At 58.5% G+C, this 22,682-nt stretch overlaps 7 protein-coding genes across 7 annotated transcripts; 4 read left to right on the forward strand and 3 right to left on the reverse strand.

Moving 5' to 3' along the window:
* Nucleotides 1-929: 929 nt before the first annotated feature.
* On the reverse strand, nucleotides 930-2,306 carry SLS55_002627 (uncharacterized protein; the record flags this gene model as incomplete). Its single annotated transcript, XM_066774108.1, has 1 exon — nucleotides 930-2,306. One exon carries the CDS (start codon nucleotides 2,304-2,306, stop codon nucleotides 930-932), a length of 1,377 nt encoding a protein of 458 aa, XP_066636675.1.
* Nucleotides 2,307-3,385: 1,079 nt separating this feature from the next.
* On the forward strand, nucleotides 3,386-7,135 carry SLS55_002628 (uncharacterized protein; the record flags this gene model as incomplete). The annotated part of the gene is made up of 2 exons (XM_066774109.1): nucleotides 3,386-3,394; nucleotides 3,857-7,135. 2 exons carry the CDS (start codon nucleotides 3,386-3,388, stop codon nucleotides 7,133-7,135), a joined length of 3,288 nt encoding a protein of 1,095 aa, XP_066636676.1.
* A 3,063-nt stretch (nucleotides 7,136-10,198) lies between these two features.
* Nucleotides 10,199-10,796, reverse strand: SLS55_002629 (uncharacterized protein; the record flags this gene model as incomplete). Its single annotated transcript, XM_066774110.1, has 2 exons — nucleotides 10,199-10,295; nucleotides 10,645-10,796. The coding sequence occupies 2 exons, from the start codon at nucleotides 10,794-10,796 to the stop codon at nucleotides 10,199-10,201; spliced, it is 249 nt and encodes an 82-aa protein (XP_066636677.1).
* Nucleotides 10,797-11,507: 711 nt separating this feature from the next.
* On the reverse strand, nucleotides 11,508-12,343 carry MRT4 (mRNA turnover and ribosome assembly protein; the record flags this gene model as incomplete). Its single annotated transcript, XM_066774111.1, has 3 exons — nucleotides 11,508-11,562; nucleotides 11,617-12,078; nucleotides 12,153-12,343. 3 exons carry the CDS (start codon nucleotides 12,341-12,343, stop codon nucleotides 11,508-11,510), a joined length of 708 nt encoding a protein of 235 aa, XP_066636678.1.
* A 254-nt stretch (nucleotides 12,344-12,597) lies between these two features.
* Nucleotides 12,598-13,909, forward strand: MDM10 (Mitochondrial distribution and morphology protein 10; the record flags this gene model as incomplete). The annotated part of the gene is made up of 3 exons (XM_066774112.1): nucleotides 12,598-12,694; nucleotides 12,755-13,033; nucleotides 13,092-13,909. 3 exons carry the CDS (start codon nucleotides 12,598-12,600, stop codon nucleotides 13,907-13,909), a joined length of 1,194 nt encoding a protein of 397 aa, XP_066636679.1.
* Nucleotides 13,910-15,608: 1,699 nt separating this feature from the next.
* On the forward strand, nucleotides 15,609-17,507 carry SLS55_002632 (uncharacterized protein; the record flags this gene model as incomplete). The annotated part of the gene is made up of 3 exons (XM_066774113.1): nucleotides 15,609-15,877; nucleotides 15,932-16,137; nucleotides 16,195-17,507. The coding sequence occupies 3 exons, from the start codon at nucleotides 15,609-15,611 to the stop codon at nucleotides 17,505-17,507; spliced, it is 1,788 nt and encodes a 595-aa protein (XP_066636680.1).
* Nucleotides 17,508-21,062: 3,555 nt separating this feature from the next.
* Nucleotides 21,063-22,620, forward strand: SLS55_002633 (uncharacterized protein; the record flags this gene model as incomplete). Its single annotated transcript, XM_066774114.1, has 5 exons — nucleotides 21,063-21,416; nucleotides 21,627-21,919; nucleotides 21,981-22,012; nucleotides 22,083-22,120; nucleotides 22,195-22,620. 5 exons carry the CDS (start codon nucleotides 21,063-21,065, stop codon nucleotides 22,618-22,620), a joined length of 1,143 nt encoding a protein of 380 aa, XP_066636681.1.
* Between the last annotated feature and the right edge of the window lie 62 nt (nucleotides 22,621-22,682).

Genomic DNA, 22,682 nt, shown 5'->3' on the forward strand with positions numbered 1-22,682 from the left:
AGATGGGAATTGTCGCCATTGCTGTTGTGCTTTGACTGATGAGTCCGATAGTACTTTTTGCTCTTGCATAAACTTTTGCAACATTGATGCGGACAGATCCATAAAGGGTCACCGAGGTGACTTTTCCGGAAGTGCTGGGAGACTCATTTCGGTCCTGTAGGATTTGTAATCACAAATCTGGTATAAGCAAACAAATTGGAAATCAGATGTAGCCAGTCGGTCGTGGAAACTCCTCAATTTTGAGGCAACAGGACTCGTAGTCTATGGACTGCTGTTGTACCCGTAAGATGTAGGGAAAGTGGGTGACCGGAGGCTGCCGCGCCTCGCAAACGTGGCAATGTGGCTCTCTGCAGTAGTTGGTTCCATGCCGGAGTTGCGTGGAGCGAAGGACGGCCTTGGTATGATAGGCTTAGACCATTTCAAGACCACTCACGCCGTGGATGTGGCTGGGTTTGCTCAAAGAGTGCGATAAGTTGGACCCTTCTACGACGCTGATTGAGAATAACTAAGCATACATAAAGCCGGGTCTCGGGGGTCTGTTCCCGTAGATTTGGTTGCTGGAAGTCGTAATCCTCAGGCACCAGCTCTTCAAAATACAGGGCTTCATAGTTGAACCAATGAATAAGTGTAAGCGTCGATCTCAATCAAACCGCACTGCAAACTGACAAGAAATTGACCCAACGGGAATAGCCATGCAATGCAGATTGCACACATGAACAGCTCTGACTCGTCTAGTTGAGGCTTTGACGTTGGCTATGAAAGTAGTCGATTGGCATCCACCGGGACGGAATCACTAAGTGTAAGATAAGTTGCTAACGGAACAAAACATGCCTGCTACATTGAACTGTTGCGGTTAGAGAATTTGCTACCATAATGACCCGAGATCAAATTGGAGAGCGTATTTCGTTCATATTTGCGATGGAAATGGCTTAGTCCTCATCAGAATCGGCATCCGCTGGGTGGTTTGATTGGTCGTCTGAAAGCTGGTACTTCTCATGGTAAGCTTCATCTGGACCGTGGTCCTCATCGCTCTTTTCTTGGTCACTGCCAGCCTGAGAATCGTCGTCAATGGGGCTTGTTGGCCCGACAAGAGTCCCAAGCTCCCTCTTCAATCCATCCAACACAGTCCCAAGCCGTGCCTTCAGGTCCGGCATCCGTGCTTGTGCCATTTGTGTCTCCAGTTCAGCTATTTTTGCTGTCATTTCTTGGATTGCAGCCAGCGTACCGTCGTCCTCGACGACGCTATCCTGCCGGTCACCTTGGAGCGGTTCCTCGTAGCTCAGGCCGGATCCAAAGAAGCTCGCGAATTGCTTCGCCATGCGTTCGTCCTTGATGGCAAACACGACTTCGAGCCCGTCCCACCCTTCTCCACCATTCGAGTTGCTGCTGCCAGACTTGGCCTTTTTCTTGCTCTCTGTGCCGAAAAGGACCTTTTTCCATGCTCGGGCAACTTCCCCAACGGGATTGCCGTATGCTCCGCAGCCCCAGGCACCAAGCACTACCTTGTCCGCACCTTTTGCTTTAAGTATCCGCATGACTGCCTTCATCTTTTGTACGACCAAGTCTCTTTCTTTGCCATTGGCGTACATCTTCTCTTCACCTTCTTCGCCCTCCACATCCGGGAACCTCAGCATTCCAGCAGAGACCACGTCGATGAAGAAGCGCTCCTTCTTGTCCAACTCCGCCGCCTCATCATCCGATGTCCGGAACACCAGCACATCTGGGGCGTATATGGCTCCGACTTCCGGCAGGCGGTAGAATTCGTCGCGAAGTGAAGGGTAGAGAGTAGTGCGCAGGCAGAGCCACTCTTCCTGCGAGGTAGCTCCGTTGAGCAGGCCGCCGCCGGGACGTAGAGGTGAGGCCATGTTGAGGACAGCTACCCGCGCCCGCCTGCCGGTTTCTGTCGCGCTCAGTCGCACGGCAGCCTCTAGCGTGTCGGCGACCTGCAGCGTGAGCAGCATTGGCGGCTTCTCGGGCAGCTGTGTCGCAGTGACCTTGTCTGTCCCACCCTTCGCTTCGGCAGTGTCATCGTTGTCCTCATCGCGACCCCGGCCCTTGCCCTTGCCTTTCGGTTTGGATTTCGGCTTCGACTTCGCGTCAGGCTTGGGGGCGTCAGGGCGGGAAGGGCCCGTGTGTTGGGGCGGATCGACGATAAGCTCTGCTGCATCAATGCCGCGTCGGGCGCGAGGATGGGCGTTCAGAAGAGCGGGGATGGTTTGGTTGATGGTCGCCTTGGCCTTCTTCGCGCGGGCATCGCGACGGAAGGACTGCGGAGGGACGACAACGGTGGGCTCGGTGCGGCCCATGATGGTTGAGTGCAAGCGCGTCTCAGCAGCAGGGCGATGACGGCGGCTGGGGGAGACAGTGGCTGAAGTAGTCGGGTTCCGAGGGAAACAAGGTGCTCAAGTAGCGCTCACGAGCACCTTGGTGGATGAGGGTGCTGCCATGGGGCCTGCGGCGGGGATGCAGGCACCAGTGACGATGAAATTACTCATCACGCAGGTGTGTGAGAGGGGGTCACCCAGGGCCCATTGAGGCATGAGGGCAGGTTCTGAGGGGCAGAGAGACGCGATGGAAGCCAGAGACGCCCGAGGGACGCGGAATATGCTCCGCGGCTTCCCATTGTGGCATCGTGGGCAGCCCACATTATTGGCAGCGTCAACCGGCGGCGACACCGCCAGAAGGGGCAACGTTTAATTTGGACGCGCCCAGGAACGCGTATCTCACGGCCGGCGCAGGCAGGCCACACAGCGGGGACAAGGCAGGAAACTCCGCGCCAGGCCTAGAACGGGCTGTACGGCCCAACGACGCCCGTACAACAACCTCCCGCCGCTCAGCAGCGCGTCGCGGTCCCTGCTGGCCTCCCGTCCTGCGCGGCCGCCGCCCGCCCGTCCTCCTCTTCACCACCGCGCCGACCTGTGCGATGACGACGCCTCCCGGGATGCAGGATGCAGGGCTGAAAAATCACAGGCCGCGAACCACGGGCGCGGGCCCTCTATGATGGTGGATTCCATGTGCCTGGCCTGAAGCAGACGCGGGGGAGCAGCGGCGTGGGCCCAGAGCGCGCAACCCCGGACGCCGCGGCGGACAGCCCGCGGCCGCAGTCACCCTGCGTGCGAGCAGGACGGACGGACAGGGCGCTTTGTGCGTGTCTCAGGGCGCGGCGGGCGCTACTGCAGCATGACGGACGGCGAGGCTCTCGAAAGGGCGGACATCGACCGATTCAGCGCTGCCAGGACGCCGCTTCTGTCGCCGGCTGTGTCTGGCAGGGTGCCGCACGCGTCTTCCCGCTGGAGACCGTTTTTCAGGCTGCCGGCTGACGTCAAGCGTTGGGGGACTGTCACGACGACGTTCGGGGCAGAAAGTCGAAGTCCGATCTGAATAAATGATCAGCGTCAGGCACCGCCCAAAAGGCGGCACTCGAGCAGCAAAGGACGACAACCACCGACATGCGCCGCTCGTAACCTGCCCTCCCCGACACGGCTCCCGCAGAGCTGTACCGCCTGAATGACCGGCGCCGCCCGCATCCACGAGCTCCGCAAGTGCGTCCCCCGTGCCCGCCGCCGCCCTCGCGCTCGTCGCTCGTGTTCTCTCGCCAACCCGCGCTGACAGCCCGCACGCAGATATTCGGAAAACGGACAGCTCCCGCTCGCCAACGCCGCATGTGAGCACCCGCTGGGCTGGCATCCCGCCCTCCAACTCCAGTCGCCGCTATGCGCCGCCCTGGCGGCCTTCACCGAGCTTGTCGTTGCGCGCCTTGGTACGCTGTCTCCGCTCCGCAAACTTTGGCGCCCGCCTGACCGCCACTGCAGGAGTCTTCGCCGCCTTCGCGAGCCTGACCGACGGCCGCTCCCAGCGCGTGCTGGCCGGGACCTGGGGACAGACAGACGGACACAGCCGGGACGACGCGCCTCTGAGATGGCTGCAGACCTGTGACGCCGACCAGCACGTCTGGCTGTCGCTGGCCCGCCGCGCCCTCGGCCTCGACACCCTCGCCCGCGACCGCGCGTTTCCGGGTGGCGGCATCGCCGTCCAGCTCGACGAGGATCCCAGCGCCGCCAATCTCAGCTGCGTCGTGCGCCCCCCGCACCTCAGATACTATGCCGCCGTCCCCATCCGCTCCCGCCGGGGCATCTGCATCGGCACCATCTTCGTCCTCGCCCGCGAGCCCCGCTTCGACTCCTTCGACGCCGATCTGGCCTTCCTGGCCTCCATTGCCGCCAAGTGCATGACCCAACTCGAAACAGCCCGGGAAAGCCACCTGAAGAGCCGCATCACGAGGATCAATGATGGCGTGTGCTCCTTCATCCACTCTCGAGACGCCGGCCCCGACGAACCCTCGACCGCCGTCCCGCCGACCTGCACTGCCACCCCCGCCGCCGCCGAAAAAGCATCCAATGCCTCCACGACGCAATCGCTACCCGCTGCCTCTCACGACCCTTCGGCCAATGACACGAAACCGTCGCAACCCGATGCTGGCGATGGCTCCACGCCTGGTACGGGGCGGACAACCTACAAAGAAGCATTCGCTCGGGCAGCAGCACACTTGAGATCTGCACTCGACGTCGATGGCGTCCTGTTCGTCGATGGTTTGATTGGCTTCAATGGGGCTCTGACGCCATTGGCAAAGCGTGAACAGGAACTTGAAGACGAGATGAATCACAAGGCCGGACGGAAGGATCCGTCAAAAGAGGATCCACAGTGGACACCAACCCCGGAACATTCGGGGGTCGATTCGCCAGACGACGCACAACCGCCGGATGACGGCTCCGGCCCCGCGGAGAGAACATTCACCAGTGCGGACTTTCAAAAATCCACCCTTGTAAGACGGCCGGGCGAGATCCTCGCCATCTCTGTACCCAACCCGCAGGCAAGACCACGCTTAAAGAACCTTTCCCTCAGCCCTTCTGACAAGGACTGCCTCGACGAACGTTTTCTGCGGAAGTTCCTTGCAAGATATCCTTCGGGTAAGGTCTGGTATTTCGATGAGGATGGCGCCCCCTACACGTTTTCTGACGGGGAGACTCTCGTGCCTGATGATCCGCGTGGTGAGGCGAACCAATTTGCTGCTGCTTTCCGCGGCATCCGACAACTCATTTTTGCGCCTTTGACGGATCCGGTGACGCTCAAGCGCTTGGCTGGATGTTATGCGTGGACAAATCGAGTCCATCCTGTCTTTACCCCGACTGCAGATCTCGGCGCCTTCAAGGGCTTCCTGCACTCTGTTGAAGCTGAGGTGTCTAGGATTGATACCGTAGCAGCAATCAAACAGCAAGAGTCGTTCGTTTCGTCCGTCAGTCACGAATTGCGTACACCTCTGCATGGCATACTCGGCGCTGTTGAATTTCTTGGAGAGACAAAGCTGGATAGCTTCCAGCAAGGCTTGGCTGAAAGCATTCGTTCGTGCGGTTCGACATTACATGACACGCTCAGCAGTGTCCTCTCGTACTCGAAGATTAATCAATTTGAGCGAAGACGGCACAAGTCCAAACACAAGATCTCTGAAGAGATCAAAGATGCCGTCGAGGAGCCAGACCATGATCTGCACGGTTTGCTCACTTCTGCCAACATTGCTACTCTCTGCGAGGAGGTTGTTGAGGTTACGGCTGGTGGTCACAGTTTCAACAAGCCGACTTCGACGGATGATCTTACCATCACCATAGACGTCAAGTTCCAAGATAACTGGAACTTCCTGACAGAGCCTGGCGCCCTTCGACGTATCATGACAAACATTCTCGGTAACGCACTGAAGTACACAGAGAAAGGCTTCGTCAAAGTCGGCCTGGACATTGAGGACATGAGCAGCGAGCCGGCTGCTTTGAGCAAGCCAGGCCCCAAACTCAAGCTCATCAAATTCTCCGTGGCCGACTCGGGTAAGGGTATGTCGAAAGAATTCCTCGAGAAACACTTGAGCGTGCCCTTTACCCAAGAGGACACAATGGCGTCTCAGGGAGTGGGTCTAGGCATGTCAATTGTCAAAAGTCTTGTTGCGATGCTGGGCGGGAACATAAGGGTCCAGAGCCAGCTGGGCAGGGGCAGCACATTCACTGTCAGTATTCCCATGGCTGCGGGGGACCCAAAGATTCCTTCCCCCGCCACTGTCGCTCTCGAGAAGGCGGTGCCCGAATTACGTCAAAGAAACCTCAACGTTGCCATTCGCGGCTTCCCTCACACCCTCCAAGAATCTTTCGAAGATTACTTGCGCAAGTGGTTTAACTGTAATATTCTCGCGCCCGAAGACAACGTCCAGCCCGATGTCCTTGTCGTGGATCAGGCCGCCCGGACTTTGTCCCAGGACATCCGCTCCCGGTATCGACCGAACAGCCTTGCCCTACTTAATGTTTCGATCTCCCCCTCTCTGCGCCGGCGGTCGGATAGCCTCGACTGGGGTTTCCGTTGTCGTCAGACAATATCGCGTCCCATTGGCCCTCACAAGCTTTCAAAAGCACTTCTCGCATGTGCGGACAGCTTGGCCGAGGAACTTTCCAGCCCCGACCTCCCACGTCCGGTCACTCAGCGACTCGAAACCAATCCGTCAAATCCCACCCGCATGGATGTCGACACCACTGTCTCTCCGCGGAGTAAAGCCTTGGCTCGCGCTGCGGACCCGATCCAGTCCCTTGAGGACCTTCCTTCGCCCACTAAACGGCCGCGTCACTATCCTCCGGATGGATCATCGCCGCCAGATCTACCGACGTACCCATTCAGGGCACCATCTCCCTACTCTCACCATCCGCATGACTCACATCAGTCGCCAATCTCCCCAACAGCTCCTGCAGCAGCCCTAGCGCTTGAGCGGTCCCTACTTTCGCTCGGCTCCCCGGTCCAACCAGAAAGAACGCCCCGCCTTCTGCTTGTCGAAGACAATGCCGTCAACCTCAGGCTTCTCCAAACGTTCATGCTCAAAAAGGGCATTACCGATGCTGCGACTGCAGAGAACGGAAAGGTTGCGGTAGATCAAGTGGCAAAGGCGACAGAAGGGGGTAGTGGGTTCGACATCATCTTTATGGGTAAGCTTCCTATCTCCAATCCCACGACTCCCGTCTGTACTGTATTACTAACACAACCTTGTTACAGACATATCCATGCCCATAATGGACGGCTTCGAAGCCACTCGCGCCATCCGCTCCATTGAACGCCGACAACGCCTCACCGGCTCTGCTCCGCCGGCCGCAGCACCGCCGCCCCCAGCACCACCCCAACCGCCTCAACTCTCCCACAGCGTCTCCACTCCCTCGGAATCAGAGTTAAATACGCCGTACACAACGCCCTCCGCCGGTCAGGATCCTCATCAGCAACGAAGACGACGTCTCTCCCAAGCCTTTGTCGTCGCGCTAACAGGGCTGGCCTCGACAAAAGACGAAGACAAGGCGTACAATTGCGGCGTCGACCTCGTCATCACGAAGCCCGTCAAGTTTGGAAAGCTGACGGAGCTGTTCGAGAAGTGGGAGAAGGGGGAACTGAAAGGTGGTGGAGGGGGGGGCTTGGTGGATGATCTGGTGGAGGAAGAAAGCGAAGGGGGGATGGGGGTTGAATGAGGAATACGTGCGTCGAATGGGGTTGAAAGCTCACATGGGTGGCTATAGTTGTTTCTTCATGCGTGCATCGAGTAAGAAAGACCGTGTTTTTTTTTTTTTTGACTCGCGCACGTTTAAAGAGGTGTATATTGTCTTTGTTATAAATTATTGGGAAAGCATTTTCTTTGGAAGCGTGGTGATGGGAAGAGGGAAGGAAGGAAGGATGGATGGAAGGGGGGGCGCGTGGGCAGGAAGTGGGGGTGGGGAGGGGAAAGGAAGGTGGGGGAGAACAAACGGCTATTCTGTGTTTTTATTTTTTTATCTCTCTTCTCTTTTCCTTTTTCTTTTGTGAGGAATGAATGGAAAGGCTATCGGAGATCATCACACACACACGCACGCACACACAGACACACACACACAAGTATGAGATTACGGCAAAACACTACACTACATACACTACACATCAACACACCATACATACTACACAACACAACACAACATCACAAACACCACCGCATCGCAGACCACACCAGACCACACCAGTTCCGCACGCAAACAGACGAGACGAGCCCCACGGGACGCGCGCCCTGTGCGCATAAACGACCAGGCAGCAACACGCACGCACGATTCCAACAGCGGAGCCCACCCCGACCTCCGGCGGAGGCAACGAACGACGATGGCAGCGACGACCTTGTATGGATGGGTTGCCAGGGGGCTGAGATGATGTCGAGTCAGAGAGAGAGGAACGGGAGCGGTACGCGGTGATTAGGCCAGGATGGGTTGGTTTGGAGTTGGAGCAACGGCGGCGGCGGCGGCGGCGGAGGTAGCGTGAGTGTCGGTAAATGACAAAAGCGACGGCTATGACGGGGCGGCTAGCGTTGTGTTTTCGTGGGAGAGAGAAAAGTTTTTTTTTTTTTTTTTGAGATGGTGTGGGCTTGGGCGGTGGTTGTTTTTTTTTTTTTTTCTTGTCTGGCTTTGGTGTGTTTGTCTGTTGTCTGCTGAATTGGCGGTGCTCTTTTTTTCGTTTCTGCGCTCGTGCTGTTTTTAGCGTTTGCTGTTGTGGTGAGGCTTAATGTTTCAGTGATGGTTGGAAAGTGAGGTGTGTTATTGGGTTGTATTGATAATGGTGATGGCGCTTCTGTGTTGCTAATGCGTGCGGAGGTGGCGAGCATTCGGTGGAAAATACTCAGCTTGATTTGGGAAGGCCAACGTGTGTTGCTTCCGACTGTGGTCTTGTAAGCGAACGTGGCAAGATCTTACCTGGTCCTTCTTCTCATAATAAAGTGCCCGCGTGCGACGGGCTAGTATGACTTCACGAGACGATCACACCCACCGTCGGAGCCAAGGTAAAGAGAGACTTGGTTTAGTTGAGAGTACATCCATGTTACTTTAGAAGACACCGGAAAGTTGGAAGCCAGAGAACAGTAATATGTCAAAGAAACCATACGAAACAAAACAACAGGCCATAAGTCGTTCCTGAGTACAATCTTTGTCGTTCTTCATGCTGTTTTTTTCTTTTTCTTTTTTTTTTCTCCTCTAGTTTGTTATCAAGACGGCAACACCAAGCATGAAATAGAAAAGAGACAAGGCCGTTACTCTCTTCTCCCGTCCCCTGCACGGTCGATGAAGCCCGACCAAGAGACGGCAGTCCAGAAGAAGGGTATTGGATCAGCCAATGGCCGCTTTTTCTCCAGAGTCGTTTTGGCTGAAGGATTCCATGGCATGCGGGAGGTATACCAGCGTGAGCTCAAGCAGTGCGTCGGACGTCATCGAACATTGGGTGAGACCCGAACTCTGGCCAGAGGTGCAAGACCTGTCTCCTGAACGGGTAAATCTCTTCCAAAGGCTTGAAGATTCCGACATGCTCACCGCCATATCCCGGGACACCCTCTTGCTTAAAGGTGCAATTGGGGCATGAGTATCCATTACAGGCCCATGGTAGAGGTTCCCAAACAAGCCAACTCGACTTCCTCGTTGAATAGAAGACATGCACTCCACTTTCCCGGAAAGCTTTGGCATGGTTTCTTCCATGGTCAGTTAGGAGATGCTCAGACTCCATATGTTGTTGGAAGGCAGCAATATCCGTCGCTGGATAATCGCAGATCGGGCAAATAGCTTCTCCATACACCCCATAGCCCCGATCGCGCAGATCGGACGCCTGTGAGATCCGATCAGCTTCGTCATGCGACATAAGATGTCCCTTTGGGCCTGCAATCTGCCCGCTGCTCAGCCAACGCTTCTGTCGGCATTTGCGCATGGGGCATTTCTGCCCCCCTTCTGCATAGCACTTCAGAAGCTTGATGGTGCGGGCGTCGGCGACATTATGGCGAGAAACATGGCACCCGAGAAGGCCCAAATGAAGGGGTGGAGCGCTAGCTGGGCAACCTGGAACCGGGCAAGCTGCATAATCCTCGTCTGTGTGTGCGGCCTTCAAGTGCGCCTTAAGCTTGTCCTCTCTGTAGAATGCATACCCGCCGCGACGATTGCAGGAGACAACGGGACAATCGAATGTCTGCTTCGGGATGTGGATCCCCATGTGTCGTTGGAGCTCATATTTGCGCTTGAAGAGACGCTTTTCTTTGCAGTTGGGAAATCTGCAGACGTAGCCTCCGCCGTTCTCAGGAACGTAGCTGTGATGTGTTTTTAGCACAAAGTTAAAGCCGAAAGATTGGACATCCAACTTACCCATGATTAATCCGGCCATCTTCGATAACTCTGGGTCCAGCTGAGGGGGCTTTGTTCGATTCCTCTCCTGCAACGAATGCCTGGCCCTCGGAGCTTGGTGGTGCACGTCGATCAATGTGACCATCAACCGAAGGCGGGAAAACACCACCGAAAGGGTTACTCAACCCCGAAGGATGATTGTACAGACCAGTTGATGTCTGAGGGGCGCTAGGTCGGGCATGCTGGATGGTTGCCAGGGGGTCATGGTATTCGGCGAAGGGTTGCACACCAAGTAGCGGCAGCGTACCCGAGACATGCTGCATTGGGTGTTGGTGATTGGTGCGCGGATGCGGCTGTTCGTGCGGCTGTTCGTGCGGCTGTTCGTGCGGCTGTTCGTGCAACTGTTGAGATGTCCAGGATCTTTGCCCTCCCAGAATTTGTTACTAAAAAAAAAAAGTCTTACGATTCAGCCTCGAAGCCACCGACGTCTCCCCAGCCGTAGTCAGCAGGCAGCAGTGAGCTGGCGTCCCAAGCGTCGCCCTGCGGAACCATGCTATCCGGCTCTTGCAGGAAAGCCTCCTCGAAGAAGTGTGGGTCGTAGAGGTAATCGTTCATCGTGATTCGTCGAGCGCAGCTGCGGTGCGACGCTGACAGCGGCGTGGTGTGTCTGGAAGGGCGAGGCTGGATCCCGAGGGTGTTGGCGATTGGTCGAAGTAAGGCGGGGGTCGGAAGAGGAGACTGGCAGAACGCTCAGAAAATGGGGGTGGGAATGATGGGATTCAAGTATTGCGAGCGCGAGGCTGGCCCGTTGTGGGACGTGAGGCTGAAAGGGCGAACACCCCGGTCTGTGAGGTGTGGTGCTAGCAGGGGTCCCATGGGCTGAGAAGTGCTGTGTCGTGGCAGCCTTGTCTCTGCGGAGAGTTGAGACGTGTATGCTAAGGCGCACGAGATATGAGGGCTCTCTTACCGGAGGAGTTGAATGTAAGTATCCTGACCAGGTAATCTATTCCAGAATCAGCAGTCTTATTCTCAAAAAACTGTCTTCATATTTGTCGTTTTATTTTGTCTTCATTGTCATCTGCTCATATCTACGCCCCTAGATTGATCTTGGAGGAAGTTGTAAACGGTGAATTGAGATCTCGAAATTCGAGATCGTGAAGGTGAATTTTAACTTTTCATCCAGGTATCCTCATACTAACGAGAGATGAATGACAACGTTCAGGCCCATATGAGACAACGTCCAGAAAAGTTTGCCCAAACTCCAGACTCCAAAACACCTTAAATTTGCTTTACGGTCCCGCTAGCAGCCACGACCTCTTCTTCCGATTACTCTTCCATAGCATCAACGTCCGTAACGGTTTCGCTCTCCTTGTTGTAGTAGCTGCAAAATCAGAGTCAGCACCGAATACTAACGTATCTACACTCCTGAACTTACGCGAGGAACTTGATCCTGAATTCAGCCATGGCGACGCCGAAGAGCTTCAGCAGCGCCGTCTGGTGGCTGTTCAGCGTCTGACCCTCGGTGCAAATGGTGTAAGGCTGGTCCAGCATGACCTTGCCCTTCTCGAGCCTGGTGGGCATGCCCCATTTCCGGACGGTAACCTCGACGGGGTGCGGCAGCGGCACGTCCTCCTCGACGGGCAGCTCGCCGGCGCGCGAGTACACGACGCCCTCGGGAACGGTGAAGGTCTGGGTGGCCTCGACGCCGGCGCGGGCGAAGTCGGTCTGCGAGTAGCTCTGGAAGTGCTCGATGATCTCGGTGGGCTCGCGGTTGGTGCAGAACAGGCCGACGTTGCCCTCGAGGCGCTGGGCGAGCTTGTGGAGGTTGGGGAGGTGCTCCGAGGCGTCGTCGGTGCCGAGGGCCTTGGCCATGACCTTGGTCTTGCCGAAAAATATTCTGCGGAGAGCGCGCGTTAGCAGTGGCACGTCGCGCGCGATCGCCAATGGCGGGCGCATGCAATGCAGACGTACCTGCTGTCAGAGAACTCCTGGCGAACCTCCTTCAGGTAGTTGTTGCGCATGTTCTCGACGTCGAAGACGTAAATGTACTGGAAGTTGTCGGCGGCCTCGCGCACATTGTTGAAGAGCTTTTCCGACAGCTCCTTGCCCTTCTTCTCGACCTTGGAAAGGTGAACGACTCTCGCGCGCTTCGACTTGGGCATTTTGGGCGTCTTCGGGTTAAAGTGAACGGTGTTGTGGGTAGGTTGGCGGAAAAGTTGCGGTGGTGTTGGCGTTGAAAATAATTCCGAGGGTCTGATAAGATGATAGCGTCGCAGCTGGAGGAACTTTTCACGATGGCGCCGCGGCAAGCGTCATCTTTAGACGAGCGACGAGCTTAAGCGTGCGCAGCTACCTAGCTCCACCACGACCACCTCACCTTTCTTTCGACTTCTCCCCAGCATGCTGATGACGCGCCATGCTGGGGTTTATGGACTACGTGCAGAATGCCTTCTACGAGACCACCCACTGGAATCATGACAACTCCTACTCCTACCTGACCGGGACAGCTCAAGGTAACCACCCCGCGCGCATCGGCAGCCCCGCCTGAGGACCTTCGCTGACCTTGCGTGCAGCGCTGCTGGACTTCCAGACTCCGCGCGGGTTGCGCCTGAACCTCTCGTCGCTCTCGTCGCCGAACCTTGCAACGTCTTACTCGATCGGCACCGTTGGGGTCGTCGACGGCTCCTTGTCCTACCTGTACTCATCTCTGGCGTTGGATGTCAAGTCACGGAGCAGCGATATTGACTTGCACAATGTCGTACGAGGCTACCGGCACCTTAAAGAACTTCGGCGGCCTGACGAGCCCTGGTGGTGGGAGGTATGGCACAGAGGCAAGCGCATTGATCGCAGAGGTGAGTCCTCCACTGCGCGCGGCGACACAGCCGGGGGCCATTGCTAAGGGGCGCGCAGCGACTGTGCTCTACGGTCGGCTTTTCCTGCCCACAAACTCGCTAGAGGCGCTGTACCTGCGTCGAGTGTCGCCCACGCGGCAAGTGCGGATAGCTGCGGTCAGCGACTCGAACATGAATAATGGCGGCACCATCCTTGGCGTCGTGCAGAACGACTACGGAAAGTATAGCACCGAGTATCTGTACAGCACGGACAGCGCGCTCCTGGGCGTTCGGGGGCTCTACAACTTCGGTCTCGACCCCAGGACGCCTGGCGGCGGCGGTAACGGCGACGACGACGCAAAATCTCCCAGCGCCGAACGGGTCAGCGGCATGTTCAGTGCGGGCGCGGAGCTGTACTACGGCCTTCTCAACAAGAGCGGTGGCATGAGCACTGGCCTGAGGTTCACCACCCTACCCCAGCACACGGGATTTCCCTACACCATGACGCTCACGCTCAACCCCCTGATGGGCAGCCTGTCGTCTACGTACGCCGTCAAGGCCGGCCACAACGTCGCGCTGTGCTCGCGGTTCGACTTCAACTTCTATTCGTACGAGAGCGACCTGCAGCTGGGGTGCGAGCTGTGGCAGCGGCGGCGCGACGCCGACGCGGAGTGGGCGGTCAGGATGCTCCGGCCGGGCTGGGCGCAGCGCACCCCGTCCCCAGACGAGGATGTGACGGGCGTGATCAAGGCCCGGGTCGACCAGAACTGGCGGATTGGAGTGCTGTGGGAGGGCCGGATCAAGGAGCTCCTGTTCACCGTGGGAGCCAGCTTCGACCTGAAACGACGGGAGCAGATCTTTCGCGCCGTTGGCGTTGAGGTACAGTACTCATCCTAGCCGATCGTAGATCCCGTAGGGCCATGCTCGAGCATCGGAGCAAACACGGCTTTGGGAGGCCGGCCGGATACGATAAGGCGTGGCGCTGGCCGAATGCGGCCAGGCTGACGGGGTCCCCTGACCGCGCTGGCGCGGCGGCTGGTGCGTCATCAGACCAGAGCTGGGCAGGCGTGAGGCCACAGGCGCCGAGGCACAGCGGCAGGGCCCAGCAGCATGACGAGAGGTGAAACCGCGGGCAACGGCGTGTGGCAGCGCGCTGGGCTGGGCGGCGCGGGCGTGGAGCGTGGTGCCACTGGCTCCGCGGCGTCGCACAGAAGCCGTAAGAGCTGTGCGAGGGCGCGGCGGCACCCTGTCTGCCGGCCAGGGCCCGCGGCGCGGAAGCGGTGGGCCAAAGGCAGCTTCCGTAGCAGACGGCATCTTCCAACAATGTGAAGCACTGATTGGCCTCCTTTCGTCGCGGCCAGCTGATGAGGCACCGTTTGCCCCAAACGCGCGCTGGATCGAGGCGCGCCCTCTCCGCGCAGACCAGACTCCACACGCCAGGGCTGTTCCTGCGTCGCCCGCCGCGGCATCGCGCCAGCGTGGTGTCGCGCTGCATAACTGGGCTCTATTTATACGCGCATCGGGCCAATGGACGCGCGCGCTGCACGCCCGTTCCTGACTAGACTCGGCGTGCCTGTCAGACGGCAGCCCGCCAGCCAGTCAGCCCGCGCGGCGGCAGCGCGCAGCAGCGCCCTCCCTGCCTGGGCCGAGCGAGCGGAGCTTTGCCGGCGCGCGCGCTCCGGGTGGTGTGCCTGTCCGTGAGCGCGGGACCCGTGGCCGGCGACTCAGCGGCGGCGGTGCCGGGCAGCCTGTGCTGGGGCGGGCGAGGAATGCGACGTCAGCCGGCGCCTGGCCGCGGTGGCAGCGGGCGCCGGGCGAGCAGAGCGGCGGGCGGCGTGAGCGTTGGCGGCAGAGGGCGAGCACGATTTTTGGTGCTTCGGGCGAGGTTTGACCCATTGTGGCCGTGACCCTCGGAACCCACGCCGCGCTGACTCGGCAGGCGCAGGCCAGCGATTGGTACTTCCTGCAGCCCCCAGCCTGCCGCTAGGCCCCCTTTCTCTGCTCGCACCCTCTGCGCCGCCTCAACCTCATTACACCCGCAATATCGCCCGCTTGGATTTCGCCTGCCTCCGTCATCTTGACTGCCAGTGCGATCTCCACCACGTTCTCTTCTGCCCTTGTTGTTCTTTACAGGCGCCGTCACTCCTTCCGGCCGTCTATTCTGTCTCTTTTGGGCCGTCGCCCGTCCTCTCCTTAGCCCCAGCTTCCGCCGTCCCGGTGTTCAGTCCTTAGGCTTCTGCCCAGCGCTCGAGTAGCCGATCAGTTAGCATCTTCCTGCTCCAAGTCAGTGAAGCTTTGATACCTACCTATCCGTTTGCTCGCCTGGTCGCACGCTGCACATCCCTACTGCTCGCGGATACCCACCCTCCTTGTACCGATCCCGCGCCGGAAGCTCTCCTGAGCACTTACATTCATTCGGGTCACCACCGCCTTTTCACCCAGGCCTCTCTCATCACGACTATTACGACAAGACATATACCCTCGCAGCCCCGTCGCGCTACTGAGGCCCCATTGACCGAGTCATAACCTTGATCCACCCCGACTCTGGTGCGCCTGCAATACATCGCGAATGCAGTCGACCGCACCGCCATCCACCATGACCACCAACTCGACGCCGTCGCCCTCGGCGTCGGGCTCCGCCGGCCAGCCGCCGAACTCTGCCTCGTCCTCGCGCCGCCCGCCGCGCAAGAGCACCCTGACCCAGCAGCAGAAGAACCAGAAGCGCCAGCGCGCCACCCAGGAGCAGCTGCTGACGCTGGAGATGGAGTTCAACAAGAACCCCACTCCCACTGCCATCGTTCGCGAGCGCATCGCCTCAGAGATCAACATGACTGAGCGCTCGGTACAAATCTGGTTCCAGAACAGGTAGCTCTCCATCGCCCTACGCGCCGGTACGCGGGCCATGCTAACGTCGTCCAGGCGCGCAAAGATAAAGAACATCGCCAAGAAGAGCATTGAGAGTGGGGAGGACTGCAATGACATCCCCGAATCAATGCGGCGATACCTGGCCCTCCAGGCCATGGAGTCTGGCAAGACTCTTGGCCGCGACTTCCTGGGCCGCACCGGCGGCATGCCCTATGGCAGTGGCATGCTGCTCAACACCGAGACCAGCTCGTCCAAAGTTGGTGAGTAGTCGCATCAGCCATACGCGCTGACATGGCCCTGTACTGACCTGCTGGTAGTCATCCACCACTTCGCTTGTCGATCTCTGAGCATCGGCACGTGGCGTCGTGTTGGACAGAGCGCTATGGACCTGGTCATCTTCTACTCGCCTGAAAAGTGCTGCGTCACCTACTACATCAACAACGACTCGGCCGGCTACAAGATCGAGTACCCGTTCGCTTACATCAAGAACATCTCTCTTGAGCTCGGCGATGGACAGAACGCGGAGGGTGCCTCGCAGAGACCCGGTGGCCTGGTTGTCGAACTCACCAGACCGCCAAACTTTTTCATGGACTCTTCCGGATCTGGTGGCTTCTACCAGTGCGGCGACTTCACCGAGGACCAGCAGGCGTCGCAGATGCTTGTTCACCACCTCGGCGGCCACCCCAAGGTCCTCAGCGGCCAATTGGCCAAGCTCGTGTCCCTCGAGTCGTTCCAGAACAGACACAACTTCTACGACCCGAACGCCTTGGCCATGTCTGCCCCGGTCTCGCCGATCAACCACAGGCCGGCGTCGCAGCCCAACCACTTCGCCCACCCCCACGCCACGCCGATGTACCAGGAGAGCCCCTTTGAGATGCCCGGTGGCCTCCAGCCTCCCCCCGCTCACCGCGGCCACAAGCGCCAGAGGAGTAGGTCGGTGCCCGTGGCCATGGACTTCTCGATGCTGCGTCAGAACCCGATGCAGCCATTCATGATTCCGCCTCCCCCGCAGACCTCCTACCCTGCCCCGCCATATACCCCGCAGCCGCAGGAGATTTATGCACCTGTCCCACAGCACAACATGTCCGGACCTATTGGACCGAACCTTAGCATCGACACCTCTGCTGGCTACGGCATGGATTTCAGACAATACCCCATGTCCGCTACGACTGCCAACTCTCCGTCGGACTACGGAACCCCCGGGTTCTTCACCTCGAACCCGGGTCCTGATAACATGCCTGCTGCGAACTTCAGCACTCCGTACAACAACCCGTACCTGTCACCGTTGCCCGATCAGTCGAGCATGTCGCATCAGTCCATGTCTCCCATGTCGGCAATAAGTCATGGTGATCCCATCATCGCGAACCAGTCGCCACCCCTAACCTCGCTTGGCCGCGCCTCTTCGGCAGACCTTTACCCGATGTCGCAGGATAGCGCAATCTCGGATGATGGCATGTCCCTAAGCGACATGTACGCGAAGCAGTCCCTTTCGCTGCCTTTCCGGTCACCAATGGGAGACGACAACCTGGAGGACCTCGACATGTCGAATCTTGTCTCGTTTGGCACCATCGATCCGTCAAGTCTTTCGCCTGAGCAGCATCAACAGCAACACCAACAACAGACGATGTAATTTTTCGTTCGCTCTGGTTCTTGGCGATGCTCGCCGAGCGCACAGCTGGATGCGGGAGATCTGGTTGTCTTGAAACAGGCACATCAGAAACCCGCAGACGATGTGCGTTCGTACATATCACGCACACATTCGCCGCCGATCGTTGATATACCCCTCTCCAAACGGTTCTTCCAGCGTGTTTCTCGCGAATATTGCCACCATTAATACCATAATTAATATGTGAACCACCAACTGATGCAATTTTGAACGACACATCAAACATCCCGGAGGCTGAAAGGCGTTTTGTTCGGTTCGCAGCCGTGTAACACGGCCGGTACAGATACGAAAGACCCAAAAGGCGGACTGGTTGAACCTGCGCCATCCGACCTTTCTTTTGCTGCTGCGCTGCTAAGGGAGGCACACAGGTGTTATTTTTTTTGTTTTTGATTTCTTCTTGGAAACTTCGCTTCTTCTGCTTCTCAAGCACTGCGTTTTTATCATTCTTGCTGGTCTTCTTTCCTCTTACATTCTACCTGGCACAGTTTGTTCTACCACTTCTTTGCGAGCTCCTAATCGCCCCGATTTCTTCCCTTTTTCTTTTCTTTTTATGCCCCCCATTCTTCGCCGCTGGATTTGTTTCATTTGTTCGAGGTGTTCGTGCGCAATCTTTTACTTCATTTTTTCACGTCCAAATACCAGATGGAAAGGGAGGTGCTGTAACAAGCAAGGGAATTACACGATATGTTGGGCACGGAAAGCCAAGAAAGGGGTTCTGAGGCGCGCTTCTCGCCGCTGCGCGGAAGAGATTTCTTTTACGGTTGATCAGGGCTTTGGCCTGCCTGTTTTGGTCGTTCTGGTCGTTCGGCGAGTGTCCTTGTCGCTCTCGGAATCGAAATAAGTAAACAGAGAATGTTCCCCCCTTCAGTTTATTTTGCAATTGCGACATACGGGATTTCACATTGTGGCTTTTTTGAAATCGTACACATCACGCTTATATTCCTTTTGGTGTTTTGTGATCTTGGGTGGCTTCAGTCTCCGCACGCTGTGCGTGTAAAGCTAAACACTAGTCCAATGAATGTACTCTGCTTTGCAAAGAATCGATCCCCTGCACACGTGGAGCGCCATGGTCGGCAGCTAAGAGGCACACCGGTCGGATCAAGCTTCCCGGCAGCTTCCAGAACATGTAGTTCATGCCCGTGAAAGGGGTTGGAGAAACGCCTCTCGTTCGACAATTCTACGAACCTTTTGCATGTGGTGGATCCCAGCGAAAGCCAGCGAAAGCCGTGGCGCCAGCCCCAAAGTGCCGGGCGTTTTGAGGAGGCTGTGTGGATCAGCCGCTAAGCGGAGGGACAGGGCCGCTCCTCCCCTCAATCGCTAGCTGGGGTTGGTTGCGTGGTGTGTTAAGCTTCTTTCCAATATATGAAGGGCCGGCGCCTTGGGACAGGCTTCTCCCGCGACCAACGGGGTTCGCAAAGCCTAACGGGACGGGTTGGGGGCGGAACGACCAAATATAGCAGCAACAGTTGGACTTGGGGAAACACAGCAGCAGCAGCACAATGATGGGGAGACTATCTTTGCTGCTTTGGCACTGCGACGCGTGGCTGATAGGATGGGATGAGGCTGAATCGAGAGCGGCCGGTCACGAGGAGGTCAGTGGACCACAGGGGGGGCTTGGTGTTGACTTCGGGACATCGGGATGCGACGGGTCGCGCGGGCGGAGGCGATCATCAGGCACAAGGGGGGGATTGTGGAAGGGAGGGGAGACGCGCTACGATCATTTAGACGAGAAGCGGCTCGCAACGAGGCGGGCGTGGTGAGGTGCGCCGGCTGTGGCTCGCTCGCTCGCTACCGGTGTTGCTCCCTCGTGCACACGCGAGGGGAACGCGGTGCGCGCGCATGCCTGCCTTCTTCCACTCTGCGGTACAGGTGGAGCCCGCACCAATTCCTTCGCCTCGCCCGGGCCTCCGACCCGACCGACGCAGCAGGAGATCGTCGTCCACTCATCAGCCAGCGCCGAGGATGGAAGGGCGCGCGATTACTACATACGTAGGTGGTAGGGACGCTTCTTCCGCTCGTTTTTTTTTTCTCCTGTGCACCGCCGCCGCTTCGCCGACTGCCCGCCGACCAACGCCCGCCTCGAGCCTCTTCCGGCTTTCGCGCCAACCATGCCTTCCTTCTTCGGCGGCCCACCGCGCGGCGGCGGTCGATCAGGTTCCTGTTCCCGCCCGGGGCGTCAGACGGCGGCCGACGCTATCCGCCCCGCCGGACAGGAGGAAACAGGCAGGAAAAATAGTCAGACTCGCCCCGTTGTTGTGCGCAGCTGACGGCGCGCCTGGCGTCGGCCGGACGCAGTAAAGCGGGGCGGGCATTCGCAATCCTCAGGCTGCCAGCTTCCGTCTTGGGCAGCCGGGGCCCAGTTTTGGAGCTCGATTAGGGGGGGTGTGCGTGGAGTGACGGGCACGCCAGCGGGGTAGCGGGCGCGGCAGCGAAGAAGTTGAGAAGGAAAGGTGCAGACCGCCTGTGTGTCTCACGGAGCGGATTTTGTTTTTCTTGCTTGGGCGCCCCTCTTTTCGGCGGCGAAAGGTGGAGAGCAATGGGCCAGCCCACGGCTGCTCCACCCGCCGACACCTGACCAAGCACGAGACGTCCTATTTCGACCAAACCCTATTATCGTCCCACAGCTGCGCGCATCCACGTTGCATCGCTGGAACGGAGCGTGCAGATGCTAATGTCCAGGGCCTCGAGCACAACACGGAGCACCTGCACATCTGTAGCACGCCGCATGGCCGTTATGCGATGCTCGCCGGGCTTGGCCAATAGCTGAGCGGTGAGGGCGTCGCACATCTCCCCTGGCGGCCAGGCCTGTGGCGGTAGAGCCTGGATGTGGCGCATTGAGACGTCCAGAGACAGACGCTGAAACGCGCGAAACCTGCCTCGCGCCCGTCGCCGCCAATACGCGTCACTCGCAAGTTCGCGCACTTCCGCAATAGGCATCCGCAGCCTCTTCGGGCACGGTCTTGGCGGCGGCAGCCCGCACGCCGCGCCGGCCCGCCAATGACTACATGAGGGCTGCCGGCAGGCCGAGACATGCGTGCCCATGTTGTCGTCACTTGCTGGGCTCCTCGCCAATGCGAAGGCTGCGTCGGCTGCCCGGCTTCGCAGTGAGGGGCCGGAACGGGAGCTGCCAAGCAGCGCCTTCCCAGAACACCTGCAGGTTGCCTTGGCTGAAGACACGCCCAACACGATCAAATATCGTCCCAGCGCCAGCCTGCAGGCGGGAACACTCCACCGCCGCATAACAGCACGTAAGACCAATATTCTGGAGGACCGCCTTGCAGCGCTCGATTGTCAGCCAGGCTCCTACGGCCTGTGTGAGAAACGAAATAATGTGACCCTGCACATCAAGGACTTGCCACTCCAACTCTGCGCTATAAGATCTGGCAGGCGCGATATACCTCGAGCCATGTTGGCTGCCATCCCCTCTTACCTCAGCTTACTCCCCGTCTTTACTACCACTACATCCGTCTCTCCCCCGCCAGCCATCGCAGCATTCTTTTCGCGCGTCGGCCGCCCACAATGCACATCAATAGCAGCTGTCAATCGTTTCTCTCGTTATCCCTACTACTTGTCCTCGGCGGGCAGCATGCCTCCGCCAAACCGCTTTCCTTCGTCCCCCGCCAAGCCGAGAGCAACGGCACCTATGTCACTGGCCCGGTGATAGATCAGGACTTTCCGGATCCGTGCATTGTCTACGTGGACGGCGAGTGGTGGGCTTTTGCTACCATGAACGCCGACACCAACATCCAGGTCGCACGATCGTCCGACTTCAAAGAGTGGACGTACCTCGACGGCGTGGACGCGTTGCCCGACCCACCGAGCTGGGTCAACATGTCGGCGCCGAACACGTGGGCGCCGGACGTCAACGAGCTCGTAAGCTTTCCCTTTGCGACCCCTCCTTTTTCTTTCTTGTCGGTTCCGCCGGCGCAAGTGATGGGATCAATGCCACACTTTTGTTTCAGCCTTTTGGTGTTGCGGGTGGCTTGACGTTCATTGATCGACGGTTACCCGTTCGGGCAACCCCATCGATCACGCGAGTCCGAGAGAGGCAAGTGACTGACTTGCGTTGGCCCCACGAGTCAGGACGACGGCACCTTCGTCATGTACTTCAGCGCGACGTCCATGAACGACACGGCCATCCATTGCATCGGCGCCGCGACGTCCGACACCATCGAGGGCCCGTACACGCCCGTCAACGCGACGCTGGCGTGCCCGATCGAGCAGGGCGGCGCCATCGACGCCGCCGGCTTCAAGGATTGGGAGACGAGAGGCAGCGGATGGGGTCCCGGCGGCCAGTCGTCGTCGTCGAACTCGACGGGCGACGACGGCGACGACAACTGCTACTCGAATCCGGAGTGGTCGAACGGCGGTGCCGGGTGGGTGATGATGCGCTTCCCTTTACCCTTTCGAGCCTCCCGCATTAATGATGTTCTGCAGGGGTCAGCGATATATTGTTTATAAAGTGGACGGTAAGATTTGCAACGATAAGCAGATCCTTTTTCGAAGACCAAAACCACTGACATTCTCTCTCTCCTCCAGGCAACACCCAGGGCAACGGCGGCCTCTGCGGCAACACCGTAAGTAACTCCCTCAGCTTCCCTTCCCCCCACCCACCAAAGAAAAAACCCCCGGCGCTAACCCGCACCCAAAGATCGAACCCATCGCCTCGACCCCCATCATGCTCCTCGCCGTCGCCGCCGACGGCATCACGCCGCAAGGCTCGCCCGTCGCGATCCTCGACAACGCCGGGGCGTCGGACGACGGCATCGTCGAGGCACCATCACTCATCAAGACGTGGGACGGGCAGTACGTCCTCTTTTTTTCCAGCGGCTGCTACAGCACCGAGAACTACACCGTCTCGTACGCCATCTCCGCCGCCGACGTCGCCGGCCCGTACGACCGCGCCGATGCCCCATTGCTGCAGACGGGTGACTACGACCTTGTTAGCCCTGGTGGCATGGACGTCCATTGGGATGCGAGCGCCATGGTGTTTCATGCGCAGGCGACCGCGGTGCCGCTTGTCAGGGATATGTGGGCTGCGAGGGTGAGGGCGGGGGATGGGGCGGTGGAAGTGTAGGGTTTGTTTGCTGGTGGCGGGATCACTGCCGCCGCCGCGGAGGGGGGTGGTGCGGGTGCGTC

This window comes from Diplodia seriata, assembly GCF_021436955.1.
Source record: "Diplodia seriata strain FDS-637 chromosome Unknown scaffold_2, whole genome shotgun sequence".
Lineage (NCBI taxonomy): Eukaryota > Fungi > Ascomycota > Dothideomycetes > Botryosphaeriales > Botryosphaeriaceae > Diplodia > Diplodia seriata.